At 40.5% G+C, this 21,162-nt stretch overlaps 2 protein-coding genes across 2 annotated transcripts; one reads left to right on the forward strand and one right to left on the reverse strand.

Annotated features, from left to right (window-relative positions):
• Positions 1–1,513: 1,513 nt before the first annotated feature.
• On the reverse strand, positions 1,514–9,148 carry dipk1aa (divergent protein kinase domain 1Aa; the record flags this gene model as incomplete). Its single annotated transcript, XM_083889857.1, has 6 exons — positions 8,863–9,148; positions 3,536–3,670; positions 3,108–3,215; positions 2,499–2,675; positions 2,281–2,412; positions 1,514–2,194 (listed from the first exon to the last, which is right to left on the reverse strand). Exons 1-6 carry the CDS (start codon positions 8,914–8,916, stop codon positions 1,514–1,516), a joined length of 1,287 nt encoding a protein of 428 aa, XP_083745983.1. The 5' UTR covers positions 8,917–9,148.
• Positions 9,149–11,688: 2,540 nt separating this feature from the next.
• On the forward strand, positions 11,689–20,088 carry mtf2 (metal response element binding transcription factor 2). The gene is made up of 15 exons (XM_083889228.1): positions 11,689–11,802; positions 13,320–13,522; positions 13,859–13,936; positions 15,209–15,319; positions 15,600–15,700; positions 15,877–16,052; positions 16,145–16,240; positions 16,343–16,411; positions 16,663–16,786; positions 17,020–17,087; positions 17,191–17,361; positions 17,665–17,767; positions 17,974–18,032; positions 18,251–18,358; positions 19,395–20,088. Exons 1-15 carry the CDS (start codon positions 11,798–11,800, stop codon positions 19,771–19,773), a joined length of 1,851 nt encoding a protein of 616 aa, XP_083745354.1. The 5' UTR covers positions 11,689–11,797; the 3' UTR covers positions 19,774–20,088.
• The last annotated feature ends 1,074 nt before the right edge of the window (positions 20,089–21,162 follow it).

Here is a 21,162-nt window from a genome sequence, read left to right on the forward strand (position 1 = left end):
GTTCTGGGCTGTGCGCGTACACAGTGTTGACGTCCTGCCGCGAAATAATATCCAAAATTGCACGCAATAAACTCCAAAATCAGGAATACTCGAGTCGGTGTTGCTTATTTTAAAATACCTCGCCTTGGGTTTAATTAATTTTTTTGAGCTTTGTTCCTTTGTATGCTTGTGCTTTATAGAGCATATACCCTGTTACTTGAATGTCGTGAATAATTGTGCATTTGCAGAGAACAATAACTATCTGATAGTGGATCACAGGGTGGTGTCGAGCAAATATTGACAGACCTAGACAGGTTTGACGTAACAGTGAAGTGGTATGTTGCTTTATTGTGCAAAGTCATGCTGGTTTCTAAAAGCTAGTAAACACTTTTACATTTTCATAATAAGAACAAAACAGCACTGACCACAAGCTGGACATGCTTTACAGGTCACATCTGTTTTTTGAAAAGCATTGAAAGTGGTACAATGAGTTAGGCTGTCAACATGGCCGCAGATACAATGTGTGTGTGTGTGCATGGGACCATGGGAAATTATTTTTTACAGCATTCAAATGTGTCACATGGGAAGTGATACAGATCTCCACCTTCATTTGTGGAAAACATTCATTACATGGTCTCTGGCACTGTGACATCTAGGAACAATGCTACATTACATGAACACCAAATGCACCTATTCTGTGGGAAAAAAATACATAACATTCACAAACTAAATACATTAATACTTGATATTTGTGTCGATGTAGCGTTGATGATTCACTTGGGTTATAAGTGAAGAACTTTGTGTAGCACTGACAGAAACAACACCACATTGTCCTTTTTTTTATTAAGCTAATGAACTGTAACCGTACAGATGAGTGGCAACCAAAATCACCATCCCCAGAGCAGCTGCAGTGTTGTGACACTGGATATTTAACAGAGGCATTATTTGTGAAATTCCTCCCCCCAAAAAAACATTGTGCACTAATGGGTCATGTGTGGAGTTGATGGTTTTTAATTTTCCCATAAATACATTGAAGGAGATCCGGTGTGCTTTAGTGTTAGTGTAGTAGAAAAAAAACAGCATACTATCACTAATAATAGAAATGTCAACACGGCACAGTTGAGGTACATAACTTAATGTAGTGCAATTTCAGTACACTTCACATTGTAGTTTTTGTACAATGACTTCGTAATCCTGGATGATGGAATCAATCTTAGATAATGTGGCAAAAACAGCAATTCAATCTCTCAGCTCTTGTGATGAAACGACAGCATTCTGTTTTGTTTTGTTTTCCCAGCAGTGCCCCTTTTTTTTAGGTGACTGGCAACATGCTATCATAGTCATATCATATAGTTTATTTTACTTTGACATACTTCATGTTTTCCAGGCAGTAGGAGGTAGAATCTCCATCAGTCAGTTCGTCCTTATGTGTTAAGAGTTAATAAAAATGACTTCATACATTTGCTACTTTTACATCACAGCATGTATAATACTCGGCGCCATGTGAGAAACAGACTGGACTCGCTTCTTCTTGTCACGAGTCCTTGGTGTGAGAGATCTGTTTCCACAGCAGAGCTTTCAGATTATTGAGGATGAGCGAGTGCTCCATGTTCATCTGTCCAGCATTACCTTTGAGAGCCATACAGGCATACAACTGCCTCTCCAGTTCCTCTCTCATTGATGACGGCGCCCCACGCAGGATGTAGTCCTTCAGTGCACTGCATGCCTTTGCCAAGTTTGGCTGAACGGGTTCCTCCCTGCACCTTTTCTCCGCCACGTCGCACGATGTTCTGCAGTCCACCCCATACACGCAGTCGGCGTCCGTCTCGCACTTCAGCACTCGCATGGCGCGCTTGAACTCGTCTTCAGAAACCACTGCTCGCGTGTTGGTCAGGCGGAGCTCGTGGCGGTCCGTGTAACCAAAGTGTGCCGCGGTGAGGTCGCAGATGAGGAAGCTGCCGTAGGTGCCGTGGAAGATGTCCTCCACCAGCTCCAGCAGACCCATGGAGATCTTTGCTTTGCGAGGCCACGAGGGGGTGAACCACTGGTCCATGGTGCGTTGCAAACTGCTCGGCACCCAGGACACCAGGGGCCACGGTAGAGACAAACCATACAGGGGCCCATAGTGGACTCGCTCTGTCATGTACAGGTCCCCACAGTAGCCGAGGAGACGAGGAGTGTGTCCACGGTCCTGGAGCAGCAGGCCCAGCAGCACCTTCAAAAACAACGTGGGACATTTTTTTTTATCTGTAATATGTTTCCATCATCAAAGGAAAAGACAAGTGTTACAAGTTTTTATACCTCATCCATCTGCAAGAGGGCCCACATGGAGCGGGCTTCAGGAAGTGACACCCGTCCATCTCTGTTGCCGTCAGCGACGGACAGGATCTGGCTGACGAGGTTGGCCAGGTTAGCCTGCTCCCCAAGTTTAGACTGAGAGGTGGAAAAAGACAGGAGAGTGATATATGTGTTATTTCAGTCACCACATCACAGACCTCAAAACCTTGGTCGTCCTTTACCTTGAGGTGGTTGAAGACCATTTCTCTAAACTTTTCTACCGATGTGCCTCTTGTGGGCTTGTCGAACACGGAGGTCTCCCTCCGAGGCTCTGGCTCTTCACCCAGCTCGTAATGAACAACCTCGCCCAGGTTACAGTGGATGATCCCATCATGGTCTCCCCAGCTGCCCGTGTAAACCTGGAAAAACAGTGGAAATGCTTAACGTGCTGAACAGCATGAATAACCAGATCAATGCCTTTATCATTAGTAATGACCAGTGTTATATATGTAAAAACTTTCACGTGATAGTTCAGGTTTTTGTTAAGTGTGGCTGTATCACTTAGGGTTAGGGTTAGCCCTAACCCTACGTAACGAAGGATTGAATTGGACAGAATTGGATCAACAACTGCTATGGAGCTGTGATTTAGTGGTTTACAACGTGACACAAGCTTCATTTCCCAAGACTATGTGGCAAACATAGTCTTAAGACATAGATTTAATTGGGTTAGCGTTTTGTTAAGTGGCTAAAATCAGTTTTACCTTACATAACTGCACTTTGTTGACAGATCCCTTTAAATAGAGGCATCGCTGTTGCTGCTGCATTATGTTTCGTAGAAGACAGTTTTGTACCTGGTTGTTTGGCAGCAGTGATAGACACCTGCTCATGTAGAGAGTGCCTTTGTCACACAGACTGCTGCAGGCAGAGCCATCGATGATTCCCCTCCTGTATTTATCACACTTGGAAAAAAAAAGACATGATGCAGTTATCTCTCTGTAAGTGCATTTTTCAATTTATCGAGTTCCCAGTGTCCGACACTGGACATAAAGCAGGACACAATGAGTATTATAACTTAACGCACACCAGACTTACTCATCCACATTGACCTCTGTGGGGCATATGGTTGCAAAATATATTTACAACACAGACGGTCACTAAATTACGTGCGGTTGACTTGATCATAAAACCAACTGCAGTTCAGCTCTTCCTCGTGATCCTGTGCTTAGAGCAACAAGGTCTTACCAAATAAATGACATTACCCAATAAAGCCAATACTTACAATGGCGTTCTTGCACTCATATCCTCTGCACAGCTCTGTGTAGGCGGAGTACTGCACATAAAGCACCCAGCTCCCCACCAGCACAGTCAGCCACGTGAGGAACAGGTACTTCACACGAACAAACGAGATCCGAGCCTAGAAACACACAGAGATGGATCCAAATCAGAAACGTGCTCATTCGAAAAGAAATCCTGGCAGTATCATTTCTCAGTATTAATTAAGGCACGAAATTGTTAATCTATGTAACCAGATTAAACAACTTAGACACCATAGAGACACGCTGCACTGGAAGAGTCTGGACCTGAGCAAGAATTTTGCATTCCCTAATTAATCCTGATCACATAATCTGTTGCCATGGTGACCGATTATATTGCAGGTTTCCAAAACAAGGTACTGGCTGGATGATTTGTCACAATGTGTGACAACAGCTTATTAGGCTGGAAATCGGTTTTGGAGGTGCAGATACTGCTGTTGCACGGTGACATGACATTCTAGTTATAGAATATGAAAATATATATATATATATATATATGTGTGAATATATGTGTATATATATATATATATATATATATATGTATGTGTGTGTATACATATATTTATTTTCATACATATATATTCACATATATACGCATGTACATATATTTACATGTATACGTATACACATGTATACGTATACACATATATATATATATATATATACACACACACATATATATATATATCATTGTGTGAATGTTATTACAGAACTTTAAGAAAACCAGGCTAACCATTTTAGTTTAGCGAGTTAGCATGCTAACATTTGCTAACTGGCCCTGAACACAGAGGAGTTAAAGGCCCTGAGTATATAACGTGTTAGAATGGTTTATTGGCAGAAATTTAATATAATACCCATATTTTTGGATAGGTATCTAGGTAACGATTTAAAATAAACGGCAGTTACTTTTTGCTACCTTGGAATAAAGCTTCGATATGGGCATTGCTTACAGAGCCTACCATTTTTCTACAGCAGTCTCTACAGACAAACCATCCAGAGTGTGTTTTTAACAGCATTATCCTACTACACAAACAGTAGAAAAAACGACATAATTTCTAATATGTCAAGGCAAACTACTTCACCACGTGCCTGAGAAAGAGAGGGGTTAGCGGTGTGTCCTCAATTTGTTACAATCAGCAGAACAGAGATGTCATAGAATTTCAGCCTGAACCAATTACGTGGTTCTGACCAAAACAATCAATATATTGTGGCTAAGATTCAAGCCCTCCATTTGTGTAAAACGTTCAGCAAGTTAATGCATTTTAAATGGGAATGATATTGAGATAAATTAGTTAGTAAAATGGTAATTTGCTCAGGGACATACAAGCCCTTGACCTGTCTCAGGATTCAAACCACCAACCCTGCGGTTACCAACCCAATCGACTTCTACTTGACCACAGGCTGCTCACACATTGAAAAAAAATATAGGTCAGTTGTCCTTTTATAGCCACAATAAGTGACCAATAAGTGACTTAATCCAGAATTAGACAAAAGTTATTTCTGTTATAAGCAATGTTGATATGACAGTGTGTGTATGTGTCGGTACATGTTTTTGATTGTGTGTATGGGGGTAGCTGAAGTTTGATGCATCCTTAAGATCCTACTAACACACACACACACTATTAAAAAAACAAAAAACAAATAAAAAGCAGCAGGACGCCCGCAAATCTTTTTTTTTTTTGTTGCATTTTGCATTTCCTTGATGGTTTTGTTTTTTTTGGAAACATGATCAAAATCACAATGAGGTCATTATCATTGACTTGCTCACAGAAAATATGTAAAACATCCCAACTGTGAACTGCAAACCCCCCCACTGTGAATTTGAAAGAAGAAGAGCTCACAAACAAAAAACCAATACAGGAAAAAAAACACACTTTTCCTGCCTCCCATTCCCCACTGGTTCATTTCATGAAAATTGCCTTCTGGCAGGAGGATGCTGTTGGAGCTTTAAGAGTGGTGTTGACTTCAAACTGGAGAAACGACTCCTCTAGAGAGCTGCCATGTTTTCAAATGCTCCGTGTCCGGAAAAGATGAACAAACAGATAGTGGGGCCTCCAGAGAGAGAACAGAAGCTATCAGGGGAGAACAACGCAACTACTACAAACTGCTATCAGATCCTTGTATGCACGTATGAAGATGTGCAGCGACTGTATGTCAGTAGTCACACACACACAGTATGGAGCGACAAAAGGGTTTGTCTGTGAAGACATGATCGATTTAAACAACACAAGCAACAAAGAGACTAATCCTTCATTTATGCTGGAATCTATTGTGTAGTTATCATCTCTGCGAGGATTACTTTTTTTAAACTGAAAGTTTCAGTTTACTATTATACTGTATTATTGCTATTATTTATTATACAATAATCACCTGATCGTATGATATTCAGCTGCAACATGCAACTTCACTCATAAATGTTCCTAAATTCTACACACTGTACTTTTAATTGATCCCAATGTAGTTGAATGACTCAAATATGAACTACGAGAGCACATGTGTCAAACACAAGGCCCGGGGGCCAGATGTGGCCCACCAGGTCATTTTATGTGGCCCACGAGTGATTAATTGGTCTTAAGAATCTGTGTCAAAATAGGTCTATGTTGCTTTACGGCATGTGTTGACTAAAATTCCTAAATTACTAACTAAATTTCCCACAATGCACGACGATTGCGTTACCCGCAAAGCGACAGCATCCCACCACTAGATGGCAGTGTGTCATTGTATATACATCCTGCGACGAGTGAAATTGAGACTGTGATCGCAGAAGAATGTGTTCACAAAAGCCACAACCAAAAAACGATGCGGCAGTGAAAGCTAGTTTTATTGTGGCTGAAGAAATCACCCGTGCTTCAAAGTCAGTTTTTTTTGAGGGTGTGTTTTTGAAGCAGTGCATGCTGAAGGTGTGTGAGCAGGTCTGCACTGACCAGATACAGGCTTTTAAAACTGTTAGTTTGTCAAGAAACACCATCGCAGACTGGGTTACATCTATAATGAATCATATTTGTAACTTGAATAAGTAATAAATACAGAAAGTTATTTAGCAATATGTTACGGAGTAGTTACCTTTAGTTTAGTTTTTTATTATATTTGGTTACATTTAGTTACATTTATTCTGTATGACATTACATCTGGCCCTTTGAGGGTAACATTATGCTGATGTGGCCCTCAGTGAAAATGAGTTTGACATTCCTGCATTAGAGAGAGGTACTAGTTTAAATACAATATAAACTGTGTGTTAATAAAGATAGTTAGAGGAACCAGTAATGAATATTGGAGAAGGTAGAACTTTGACATCTGTGTGAAATATGCCAAGTCACTGTCACGTAGTGTAAATCCCATCATGCAAATTGTCAAGTTACCAGCTGTCAATGGTTACTAGCATTAAGGCTCATATCACTCACTGCAGTGGACACACACACACAAAAAGACCTGCAGTATCAAGTCTTCACATACTGCAGTTTGGCCATCACCCTGTTTCCTTCCAACCCCTATATGGAATTCTATACAGAATTCCTCGGGACAGAGCGAGAGCTGCCTGTTCTCACCACTTTGTGTCTTTTCCTGTCTGCAGCCGAGATGTCAATCACCCGGAAAACTGCACCATGAACGTGTCATCAAACCACTGCTTAAAGTACAGTATGGCGCCATGACACAGCAGAACTGTAACAGTGGTGCCAAAGATCAAAAAGAAGCCAAAGGATAAAAACGTGGTGTCAAATAAAGTGAGAAAGGAGTTCAGAGATACTCTTTGGGTTAGTCCAGTGCAGCAGCTGTATGATACATATTTGGAGAGAGGGCGCACTCCAAGAAAATCCTTGTATCTCAACCTCAAAACTCTACCTCAATTCCCATGAGATTTTTTTTTCTTTACTATCCAAAGTTATTTATATAGTTCCCCAGAATTGCAACAATAAACAAACCTGTGGACTTCAGCAAAAACAAGACTACTTGTCCTACAAAAGCTCTGGAGACCCCAGCTCTGCCGACACATTCTAGTGCGCTACCATAAATCAGCAGACTCTTAAGAAACTTTTCAGATTTGGTACGAGCCTTATGCTGGGGACACACGACACAACTTTCACAGTCGTTACAGATTTTGAAAAGAAGAGTTCCATGATGTCAGACTATGATTTGTAGTCTGATTATTCGTGAAAGCGACAGTTCATTGGGTAAACAAACTAGGGATGGGACGATATGGATACCGATACCACAAACTTGAGTATCTAACGATACCGACAATAGTCCGATACAGTCACTTTAGACCATTTATAAACTATGAAGCTGTTAACAACACAATTGTGCTGAGTCATTTCAAAGACATCATTCATTCTCCATCTGTGTAATAAATGATCTCCCAAAACAAAGAAGAAATAAACAGCCCAAACATGACTCAGCTAAAATGCTTTTGCTGATTTTTATGTGCATAGTGAAGTGTACGATATATGGGATGTTTGGACAGGACAACATCTGCAAGAAAAACGTGGCTGCAGATAATGAACTAAGCACGAAGATTAAAAGACCTGAGTCGTGACATTCCTAAATGGCTAATTATGGTTGATCCTGTTGACTTAACAGGCTGTCACAATAACCCAGACGTGTAAAAACTCACTACAGGTATTGCAATTCAATAATATGTTTACTCTGCCGCTCTGTCAAGGAAATACAACCGTGCAGTTCTCTTCCTCTTGCAAAAGCTCCTGACTGTACTGCAATAACTGGCAGGGGGCCACAAATGTGAGAGCTCCACCGCTTTCATCCAAACCCAAAAATGTCTGTCATGCTTATATTGCAAACAACTTTGTATTCTGAGTGAACAAAACAATGCACGTCAACATAAATCACTAGGACTGTATGTTGGCCCAGCAAGACTCCCACTCATGTGAAATAACAAATATTTTCCAGATTCCTGATTATTATAGATTATTTGGATGGTTGAAATTCACAACAGTGGACTTCATGCCAGTGTTTTTATTGCAATGGACTTTATTATCATATACTCTGCCAGGGGGGGAAAGAAGACAGATGAAACACCTGAGCATCATTTGACATTTCATTTTTGACATCAACACACTGTTTTAGGCCTAAACTCATCTAATACTTGTGCATCCACATTCCAGCTTATCTTTTATCAGCTCTTACATTCCTCAGGTGAGTTGTCATTTTTTACAGCCAGCTGTCAGTGTGACGTGACACCACAAAGACATCAGCACTCACAAGTCACTTCAAACACAACCCATCGTGCATCTTCATTCATCTTCACACAGCAACAATCGACTATCCTGATTTATTTTACCTGGAAATAGAAGGACTTTTTCACCCAGGCCCGTGGAAACAGACCCTTCGCCATCACAAAAATAGATCATCTCAGTGCGTGGACCGGGCTGTGGAAGATCATTCAAAATGCATGCGAGGAGAAAGCGTCTTCCACATGAAGCCGAAACCACCCGCACACATAAACACGACAGCACGTTACACGACCCGGGACCGTGGCTTCGTCTTTAACGGTGTGAATCATCTCTCTGATGTGTTCCACTCTGCATGTCTGCGCATTCGCTGCTTCCAGCAGCTGCTGATCTTAAAGCAAAGCAAAATACCTCACGCTGAGAGAGAGAGAGGGGGGGGGGCAAAGCGGAGGTCCAGGGCGCATGCGCAGCGTGTTCCTGTGGCAAAACAACGCTTCAAAGTTCCAAGGCCGTCCGTGAAAAAGCGGCGACAGATCGTGTGATAACGTGTGAATCCCGCGGGAGCGAAAGCAGCAACGTAATGATTACCGCGAGACTCTGAACTCTGCTCTGAACCGAAAACCTGTGACCGGCGCAAGCTGACGAGCGTGAGGACAACACACGCCTGTATGACCTTTCAAAATAAAAGCATGGTCACCCCAGCGCCAAGCAGAACTTCCTGTCAACTCAAAACAATCTCAACATGGCTACACTCTGTATACTCTATATCTATAAATATATGTTTCATGTGAAAATAAAGTAAAGAACACAAATTATGATAAATGGTGCACTCCTCAACACACAAGCGTGTTGGGTAACTACAGTGGCCTTAACAGTCACTCTTCTTCGTTTGTGTTTGACGCTTCTACTAAAACAAATCTGAAATGCATGCTTTGTCTAATAAGTTTAATAATAATATACTAATATAAATAGCTGAGTCAGGTTGTGGGCTGTGAGTTCTGTCTTTGAAATAGCCTGAAATGTTCTAAAGCAGGGGTCTCAAACTCAAATGACCTGGGAGCCAATGCACATCTATTGTGGTCAAGAGGGGGCCGGACTGGAGAACAAAAAGAAAAAAACAGCTGGTCACAATATTGCATCATGATATCACACATATACTTTAAAATACTGTTTATGATGCAAAATTAATGTATTAATATCAAAAACAGACATTCAATTTAAATTAAATAAATAATAGTGCGGACAAATGTAATTAAAATTTGCACCAGGAGCCATTTCGGTCACTGCCATTCGTGGCTTGGGCCCTAATAAGTGTATATATATGTGTAATTGAATGTCATATATGATACATTTAATAATGGGATAATTATGACCTTATTATTACTGCTATAAAAAACATTGCTAGGAAACATATATTATATTCTATCACCTTGCTGGCAGCTGTGCCTCAGCTACGGGCTGAGGTGAGGTCATGGGCCATGTTTTCATTATAACATGATATGGGGGGCCACATGTAATTGATTGGGGGGCCGCCACTTTGAGACGCTGGTTGAAAGGGTCTAAAAAAGACTGCATCTGACTCATATTGGGTTTGTAATGTCGGTATCAGTATTGGACACCCTGATTCTATGGCTATAAAAACCGATAGGCGGGGTACGCACTGGACAGGTCACCAGTCCATCACAGGGCCACATAGAGAACAAACAACCATTCCCACTCACGCCTATAGTCAATTTGTAGTGTCCAATTTGTCCAATTTCCAAATCTGCATGTTTTTGGACTGTGGGAGGAAACTGGAGAACCCAGAGAAGACACACACACACACACACACACACACACACACACACACACACACACACACACACACACACACACACACACACACACACACACACACACACAAGGAGAACATACAAACTCCATGCAGGAAGGCTCTTGTTCCAACAGGATTGTGAATCCAGGTCTTCTTGGCTTTGTGTTCCTTCAGTATGCAGTCTTAGATCTGATATATTTACAATATGTGACCGTGAGATACGAGTGAAGGGAATCCATGTAAGTTATTGTCTGATCTTTGACGTCATTGACCTGCACTGGAGGAGCTTGACAAAACTAATGAACAATGGAGGAAAGTGCCGTTGTCTAGCTTTTGTTTCTGAGTTCCCTCACAGGGGGATCAATACAGGTACATTTTATTTTTCTTCAAAATTGAGTGGCCTCACAAATATGACACTTGTTGTTGATGACACATGCAAAATACCATTGAAGTGTCCTATCTAATCTGGTGGTGTTTCCTTTGTGTGTTTTTATTTTATTTTTCATGAATGAATGGTGTACCTCCCAGAAAAACACAACAAACAAAAAATCTGAGTCACACCAATGGACATAAGCCACGTGCTGGTAATGTGAGTGTAGTCAAAAGCCTTACATCAGTGACGAGCACAACTTCCGGTTATTCCAGCCTAAATAAGCACTCCAATAAGTCCAATAAGTTGCTGAAATGAGCCGTCTTTCAAACAAAGCGTCTCTGGGGTTTCGAGCTCTGTGAGTAAATACATGTACGTGTAATCCACACATACAAAAACGGTTTTAACTCGCGATCCTAAAACCAAGACTTGTCATTTTCATCCACACCAACTTTAAAAAAAAAAACGCCATCTGTGTTGAACCAAACACATATATCATACATATTCTTTGTCCTTGAGGGGCGGATGTGAGATGCTGTTGGTGTGTACGTAAATGCCCTGCCTACAATTTCAAATGTTTGAAAAAAAAAAAGAAAAAAAAGAGGAATGAAACGCAGCAACAAGCAGCGGCAGCCGCAGCGCTTCCCACAATGCACTACCCGATCATCAGCGGGAAACCAAAATGGCGAACGTGCTAGGAGAAAATGAACCGTTTGTTATTTTCTGAAGAAGACACGAGCACCGCACGTTCCCGCGATATATTTTTGAGATAAATTCAACTCAGAAGTCGCCGGACGATAACGACCACTCCCGTTCACCCTTTTTTATCCCACCAGTCGTTGGTATTAGCGGAGGTGACCGAATGAGGTATTGTTGTCATCATGTTTTCCTCCTGTTGGGGGGTGTGGGTCCGACGGTCAGCGACCTGCTCAGGGTTACAACTGTGCATGTGGATTGTTCGTGCTACCGACGAGGCCTATAGGCTAACCGTTACTTATTTAAATGTTATTTCACCAAAGCTCGATCACCATCTGCCCTCTAATTCTCTCTGGTGGCTGCTATTGATCATGTTCAGTCGAACAAAAGGAATGTCGGATTGAAGGACAGAGACTTTAATGGAAAACGAAAAACATCAAACATTAGCTCGCTAATACAACTCAAAGTCATGTTTTCCAACTAAATTAAACAAAATTATAATTGCAGTTGTCTGTGTGTTTAAGATATTGTTTCAACTCGTGTGTTAATAATCGGTTGTGATTACAAAAACGCATGCGTTTACTTCAGTTTTTGACGTGGGGGGAGGTTATTGAAAGAAAGACCCAGCACTGCATTTATCCTACAGTCTCAGTACTAGAGACTACTAAAATGAGGGTATGTGTTGCCAGGTCTGATAAAATCAACCCTAAAAATAACCAAATATCAGAACTCACAATATACTACTGACACAATGCTTTTGTAGGTTTTACTCCATTGTGTATAATTAGGACCGGATATTGGTCAAAACTGAATGCATTACCCATGGAAACATGTGTATAAATGTACAATCACTTTAAAACTAATATAATTTGATTTATATAGTCTTACAGTAAGCCTTTTGTTTACTAAGGGACAATACAATAATGTCAGAGGAGAATGCTTAGACTGGTTTTGCCATGATAGAGAGGCAAAAGTAAACTAAAGTGTCAAGAAGACAGGTGGGCTATAGTTGCAGACCATAGTGTCAGTTAAGAAAAGGAAACTGAGGCTATAATTGTCATGACTCACCAAAACTGGAGTAGAGGATTACAAAAAAATAACATTGATTTCAACATTGGATAGTCGAGTCTGATTTTGGTCAAAGCAACTTGATAGCAAGGACCCAGTCATCAGACCAGATGCTTGAACTGGAACTCTGTACATTTTCCAGTGATGTGGCTTGGGATCCCTCATTGTCTTTGTTCCTTGTCATGCAAAACAAGTCTATTATTGAACCTGCAGACTAATTATTATTATTTTTTATTTTTTTTAAACTTATGTCAACACTTTAAAGAAAGCCAAATTCCATGGTAAAACCACACACCTGGCAGCCCTGTATTTGACCAATCGTCCAGAGTGTGTATTTGCAAAAGTGTGTTCAGGAAGGCTCCAGTGGCTGTGCGACCCTCATGTGGAGATAATGCGGTCGACAATGAATGAATGAATGAATCAATATGTATTGTTGCATTTACACTTGCATTTATTGGTTGTCAAATGAAATGTTAAGCACATCGATGCATAGAATGTGAGTTGCTGACAACTATGCAGGAAATTAATTGTTCCCTAAAAATTCTGTAAAATACATATAACTTATTGACTTGTTATAAATGTGTGTGTTTCCATTTTCCACTTCCCCTTCTGTTTTCCAGAGACTCAGGGGTTGTGGATCACCTGTCTGTCCATCACAGAACCCACCCTCAGCGGCAGCAGGAGGCTGTGTCCTTGTCCTCCACAAGTCTCTCGGGGGGAGAGTATGGAGAAGACGGGATGTCTGACAGGTTTAGAGAGGGACAGGATGTCTTGGCCCGATGGTCAGATGGCTTGTTCTACCTGGGGACAATCACAAAGGTTAGTGTGGGAATCATCCCTTTTGGTTTTGCATTAAATATTCTGCTATTAATTGCTGTGACCACGTCTGTGTGATTATTGGAGTAGGTCATCAGTGTCAGAATTGCAAAATTGATTTGTTTTCACACTGAAATATTGCTGTTTTGGTGTTGCACCGATGGATACCTGCTACAATTATTGTGTAAATCAATGAAGAAAGGAGCTTTACATATTTGTAGTTGTAATATTTATATTTATATATTTATATGATGTAGATATGTGATTTGTGTGCAATGTGCCTGGGCTTTAAGGAAAATGTGGCTTAAATCATTTTGTATTTTTTAATGTCCTTTTCAGATAGATGGGGACAAGCAGCGATGCTTTGTTGTTTTTGAGGATCGCTCAAAGTCATGGGTTCTTTGGCAGGACATTCAGACTGGTAGGTTCCCTTTACTTTAAGATTTACATTTTAAGTTGTTGGTGAAATATTGATAACTTGTACAGGGGTTTTTGTGGATTTTCCTCATTCAATCTAAGGGTGTAAGGCTTGACTTGACATGAAAAGTCCTTTTTACACTCCTGCCTGCCTTCTACGTCTTTACTTATCTCCCCAGTCTTGTTGCTAACTGTCAACTGTGTTTGGCATCAGTACAACTGAATTGAAACACGTGTAGGTTCAGAAGCTGTGATCAGTTCATCAAGTTAAAGTACAATACTCAATTTCCTTTATAGTAAAGTTAAAAACAATCAAATTCTAACAAGCTGATCCACATGTTTTTGCACATCTGTATGATCACAGTGTCTCATACCAAGGTCTTTTTATCGCCTGACCTTCAGTATGTGAAGTTCTGCACTCCTTGTGTTTCACTACATCCAGATAAGACTGAAACACAACATCAGGCTGGTTATTCCTTGAAGGGTCAGGTTCTCAGCACACTCCGAACACATACGTTCTTTCATTCTGGTAGTATTTAGTATCCACACAGACAGTTTTGGGTTTATTTGCAAAAAGTGCAACAATTATTAATAGGATCAAAAGTATGCATACATAAATAAATCTGTCTCTTCAGTGTCCCCATTTCTCAAACTAACATACTTTGTTATAAACAGTGTTTTTGACTTCAGGCTATAGTTGAATTACAAGTGGAGGTGCTCACTGGCCTGACTAGCAGCTAGGTTGTAAAGCAGGGGTGTCAAACTCAAATACAGAGTGGGCCAAAATTTAAAACTGAACAAAGCCGCGGGCCAAGGTTGAACAAATTAACCTTTTAATAGGGACCCAAACAAGTTTTGCATTGAATATTGAACAAGCAAGGCTTACATAACTTTATAGTGACATGCAAAATCGAGTTTCAAATAATAATAATAATTAAAAAATATCAATGGCATATCAAATAAAATTTAAATAAAAAATTGAATGCCTCTTTTCTATTTGCAGCCTTCTGAGGTAAATATCAACATTAACTTTTTCCACAAGCTAATAAATTTGAAAATACCGCTATACTGACCATCAAAGTCGCCAAATCGCCGGCTAAACTCAGCGCGATTGCCGCTGTATAATACCGGCGGGCCAGCTCTAATGTTAATTTGATATTGCCTCAAGGGCCAAATGAAATTACATGGCGGGCCAAATTTGGCCCGCGGGCCAGAGTTTGACACCCATGTTGTAAAGAAACATTATTCCTCGCCTGACGTCTTCTGTCTGTTTCAGGGGATGAAGATGATGATGATGATGACGATGATGACATTGTGTGCTCCATATGTCAGGATGAGACTTCGGATGAACCCAATGAGATTGTCATTTGTGATAAATGTGGACAAGGTATTGTTCGTTGTGTCTGATGCTTACTTATGAAATCCTTTAAGCTGCAGTGTGAAACAGCCAGAGTGGACATTATCCCATACCTGCACTAAACCTGACAACAAAAAATTATATTGTTAAAAAATGTACAAATACTGCCCAGCTAACCCTGGGGCATAAGAAACAAGTTGCCTGGTATACTATATATGCTACCGGTTATATATTTCTAATATGGATTTGAACTGTGGTGAAAGTATTATTTGTTTGCAGCTACATTACAAATGTTTGTTGTCTTTTAAAGGTTACCATCAGCTGTGCCACTCCCCCATCATTGATGCCTCTGTCATTGACTCGGATGATAAGTGGCTGTGCTCAGAGTGTGAGCTCACCTCTATACCTAAGGTACAGCTTCTGCTTTAAGTTAAATAAGTCTCTATTTACACAGCAGTCGTTTTTAATTAGTCATGATTTGCACTGCCTTAAATAAGCAAAATAATGAAAAGAGACTCAGAAAAATAATCCATCAGTAAATAAAGTAACCCCTATTTGTGTGCATTGTTTTGTCTGGTGGTGTATAGAGGAGGGGTGCACACAGGAGGGGGGCATCTGCAAAGAGCTTTCTGCAGCAAGAGCAGCAACAGCACCATGCAGATCTGCACCTGTCCCTCCCTTACACTCTGGAGGAACTGGCTTGGGACCCGGACCACAAGACAAATGTCCAGCAATGTTACTGCTACTGTGGAGGCCCAGGAGAGTGAGTACCACATGACGTATGCTTAAATGTGCAAGAATGTAATGTCACATGCAGCAATACAGTGAACCACTCTCTTGTCACTTTCCCTTTAGCTGGTACCTGAAGATGCTGCAGTGTAACAGGTGCCAGCAGTGGTTCCATGAGGCCTGTCTTCAATGCTTACAGATGCCCTTGCTCTATGGAGATAGGTACAAACACCACTGTTCTAAAATGATAACAAATGTTTCCATTTGTTTTGTGTGGGGCAATGTTAAAATCATCTGATGTGTTTTTTTGTTTTTTACCTGCAGGTTTTATCTGTTTATTTGTTCTGTTTGCAATGGTGGACCAGAGTACCTCAGCCGACTGTCTCTCACATGGTACGTGAATCCTAACAACCTTTGACATAGATTAAGGTCCTTTTTGAAAAAAAGCAGTACATTGTTTCTACACACGTTCAACTACTCTACCTTCTAAATGCCCCCAAATTACACTGAATGCAATATTCCAACTCTAACCAAAGAAGTGTCTATTTTATATCCACATTAGAAGTTCCTCTGTCTCTATTTCCTTCAATTTTCTTTATACTTGGACTAATTGAAGAAACCCTTGCTTTTACTAAATGTTTCAGGGAGGATGTGACACACTTGAGTCTTTACAATTTGAGTGTGATCCACAAGAAGAAGTACTTTGACTCTGAGATGGACCTCATGGCTTACATCAATGACAACTGGGAGGTGCTGCAGCTCGGGGAGGTAAGAGGACATGTTACCAAATGCAAAAAAGAAAAGAAAATCAATTTTCAATGTGGCACACAATATGGGACCAGAACAACTAGGAGTTTAATTAACCATCACATCTCAAGTTCATTTAAATAATTATTTCTTTATTAAATACATTGGCTAACAAATGAGTCTATATGATGCTGATTTCATTTTATGTTTATGTGGACTTTCCTATGTGGTAACCTCTCATCGTGTGTCCACAGCTCTCCAGAACTCAAAAATCAGAGCGATTTGACAATGTGCTGGAGGCATTGAACAGCAACAGCAGCATGTGAGTTATTCCCTTCACCATGATAGCCTGAACGTGGTAGACTTACTTTCTCTCGTGTGTTCATAGGCGTCATTACATTCTCTCTCTTTAATGTCTTTGCCAGGTTCATGTCGGGGAAGGAGGTAAAGAAAAAGAAGCACTTATTTGGCCTGAGGATCCGTTTCCCTCCTGCTCCGTCCAACTCTAATGAGTCACGTGGCAGAATGATGGAGAGCGCTTCACATGAAATTACCATTAAAGGATGCAAGTCCACAAAACTTCTGTCTGGCATTAGGTAAGAGGCCCTGCCTCACAGTGTTAATGAAAGCAAGGAGGTAATTTATCCACCTCCTTAATCAATCAATCCAAAATAGATTGAGTTCTCCCTTGGGAAGCCCCTCAACAAAGGTTCAAAGGGATTTAGTCCATTAGATTTTGGGTAATCCTACAAACATGGAAAGCAAAGTGGTACAACCTGCAATTAAAATGACTTTTGGTCCTGAACTTTGTAAATAGTTGCATGCCATGTGGTTATCTAACTGCTGTCATTACTTGTGGAACCTTCTAAACACTGATGCTGTTGTTCTGGAACTGGCAGGAATTTAACCAATGGCACAGATAAGAAGAGGAAGAGGAAGCAAGAAGCATGTTCTCTGGAGAGACGAGCTAAACCACAACACTCCAATGAACTCTTGCCCCAGGTGTGTGTGTGTGTGTACATTTGTATACAATGGGTGTGAGCTGGGTGTGTACATCTCTGTTAAAAGGGCTGGGGTATTTTGCAATATTCTGTACTTGCACAGCCATTGTGGAGGAAACGCCAACCTCTGATGGACACGTTGAGAAACTGGTAGATTAGCAGGAAGCTTTCTGATAAATAATACAATTTTTTACTTTGCTTTAACAGCAAATAAGAAAGCCTCTACCACTAGAGCCTCATACTGTGGATCACTTCACTTCTGTCAAGTAAGTAAGCCAACCTGATGCAAAATGTAGTCCTACTTACACATAAGGGTTGCAGTGAATCACACAAATAGTTTCATATTGATTTGTCTATACTATTAAAAGATATTTAATTTATATTGTCAAATACATTTTCAATACGGCTGCTGTATTACTGTGTCTCAGCAGCAGTTTATATTTCCTCTTTAATTTCTCACTGCTTCTCTACCTTCTTCCCACAGCACCAGGAGTGACCGGTCTGCGCTGTCTTCAAGAACTTCCGACGTGGAATCCATAGGAGCCCTGAGCACCTCAGAAACTACCTCAACCAGCATTTCAAGACAGTCCAGGTATTACTGCTAAGTATTTTCTCTCACTTTGACGCTGTTGATGCCACTGCTGCTGAGTTGTCTGTTTTTCCATGACTCCAATGTAACATCTCAACAGCTGTTTGATGGATTGCCATGATATTTGCCACAGGCATTAATAATCCCCAGAGGACAGTTCATAATGACATAATCAATCATCTGATCTTTTCTCCTTGAGTTTCTCATTTGTGGTTTTTAGTCCGATGTCAAAAGCTATTAGTATAGACGTGTATTCCCCACAGGGTATAAGAAGAACATTAGTTATTGGACATAATGTTCTGTGTCAAATTAACCAAGGCCTCCTAACTGACCATCGTCTGTTATGTAAATTGTCCCCATTGGGGATTAATTCCATAAACAATGTGTGATACTTTTCCAATACACAGGAATATTAAAGTGTTTTATCTAACTTGTTAGTGAGTGACCAGTCGCCCCACCAGCCCAACTGGACAAATCACAGTTGGCGTAGATAACATCACAGTTGGCTCTCTCAGATTTCACGTTCATTAGGGGTGGGAGAAATTCAATGCATTGAACTATATATATATATATATCAAATCAACATTTTGTGGATTACCATAGAAAAAAATAATTGACATTTAATTCCACTAGATGGTGCCAAGTGCTTACTCACTCACTATAGTTGTTGAATGAGTATCGCGATGTATGATTCTGCAAATACTTTGCAGTATTGTGATAATATAGAATCATGATGGAAATATTCCAACATTTTGGAAGGCAGTGAGAGCTTTCAATGTGTCTTTTGATACATGGGCCAAATATGATGATCCATCGTCTTTGTTTTTATTATTTAACTTAGTTTAACTGAGATCATCATCTCGGAAGCTTCCAGGTTTTGGTTGCCAAATATTGACAGATGCTACAGGAGAGTGACCCTCGAGAGCCTTTGGCCCATGCATTTTAGTTGTATTGCATGTAATTGCCTTTCTATACTGTTTATATTTCAGGATTTAATCATTATTTTGACATCCTCCTTTTTCTATTAAACCCTCTCCAGCCTCTGTAGCTCCAGCAAGATGCACATGACCGCCTGCATCATGCCTGCTTCCCCCCCACCCATAAAGAGGAAACGGGGACGGCCACGGCGAGCCCTGCAGCCCCCTAACCCGGAGATCCCTCCGCCCAGTCGTGCAGACCCAACTCCCTCATCAGCAGTAGAGATGCCGAGCTCCCTCCCAGGACTTAACTCAACAGACATAGTTCATGGCATGGACCCCAACAGCCAGCTCTCCCACCTCAAGAGCTCCATCAGCAGCTATTTTGGTGCAGCAGGGCGGCTGGCATGTGGTGAAAAGTACAAAGTCCTGGCGCGACGGATCACCCTCGATGGCAAGGTGCAGTACCTGGTGGAGTGGGAAGGAGTCACTGCCTCATAAGCTTCTCACCGTCATCATCACCTTCAACGTTTAACCAGCACCTATAAGAGGTATATGGCTGTAGTGAGGAGGCTTACACAGCCTGTATTTGGAGCATTAATTGATTTATGCTTTTGTTCTGTTTAGACAAGAGCAAGTTATGCTTGTTAAGCTTACTGAAATGCCGAGTGGTTCTGGGCAGTCCAAGGTGATTGAAGCACATTCAGACATCTAATTACTGGTCAAAGGCAAGGAATTGTTGTTTTGCCACATCATATTTGTGTTAACCTCTTACTTTCATTATCTGCTTTGGATGTTTACAGAAACCCCATTTATTCAGGGGCAAGAAAACTGGTCATTGGATTGCACCTTTAGGCTTTCGCTGAGCCAATATTGTGCTTGGTTTTTGATCCATTGATATGCTTTTTATTTCCAGGACCATCAAGTATGAAACTACAAAACGAACAAAATGTAGTGGGTCAGACATCTTAACTGGGAATCCTGGAGGATGAGAGAAAGAGGGGCAGTAACATATTACTCTGATAAACTGCAAACATGCACTGAGGTTTAATGGTTTGGTTGAACAATTTTTTTTCTTAACCAATTTGGTAATTAAAACATCAGTGTCCCCTGCTTTTGTAATCCCAGCTACAAGTACATCTTGTTGCCTTGGGCATATATATCCTTTGTTTCTGTTTGGAAAGAGTGCACATTTGTGAGCAGATTAGGGGGAACTCAGAATAAGAGATGTGCTGCTGCAAATGTTTTATTTTATATAGACATTTAACATTTATTATTATCTTTTCTAACTACGTTCTCATATGCCTTTTCTGTTCAAGGGGGCCGAGTTATCTGATTTTCCTCTTCTTTTTTTTATTATTGATTGCACATATCAAATTATATCTTATAGGATATTCTCTTTTATTTTTAGCCAACAAGGCAGCATTTACCATGTAGGTTTCAAACTCCCAACTGTTAAGTGTGAGAATCTGTAACAAAAGAGATGATTCTGAAGAATGATTCTGGCCCATACATTTTCAGAATCTAATTTCAGCTGGAATATGTGATATACTATGTGCAGTCTGAAAATAAATAAATAATAATAATTGTTTAATTTTCTCTCTAAATGTATGTCCCTTTGTAAGGATTTGGATTTAAAAATCAACAAAAATGACAGATAACTTTGAAATCTTTACGGACCTATTTGGTTTTTACTTTTAGTTCTCAATTTTACCCTGTGCTTGGTTCAGAATGTTGTTTTCTTTTTGGTTTTTTTTGTGCTGCCTATGCAAGTTAGTCCTGCAGACATGTATTGTTTCTTACAGATTGATGGAAACTTCAGCATTACTATTTTGATCATTTGTCTCAGGCATTTCTATTTTGCCATGATGTGAGAAGTGCAACAAAAAC

The sequence above is a fragment of the Microchirus variegatus genome (assembly GCF_963457635.1).
Source record: "Microchirus variegatus genome assembly, chromosome: 5".
Classification (NCBI taxonomy): domain Eukaryota; kingdom Metazoa; phylum Chordata; class Actinopteri; order Pleuronectiformes; family Soleidae; genus Microchirus; species Microchirus variegatus.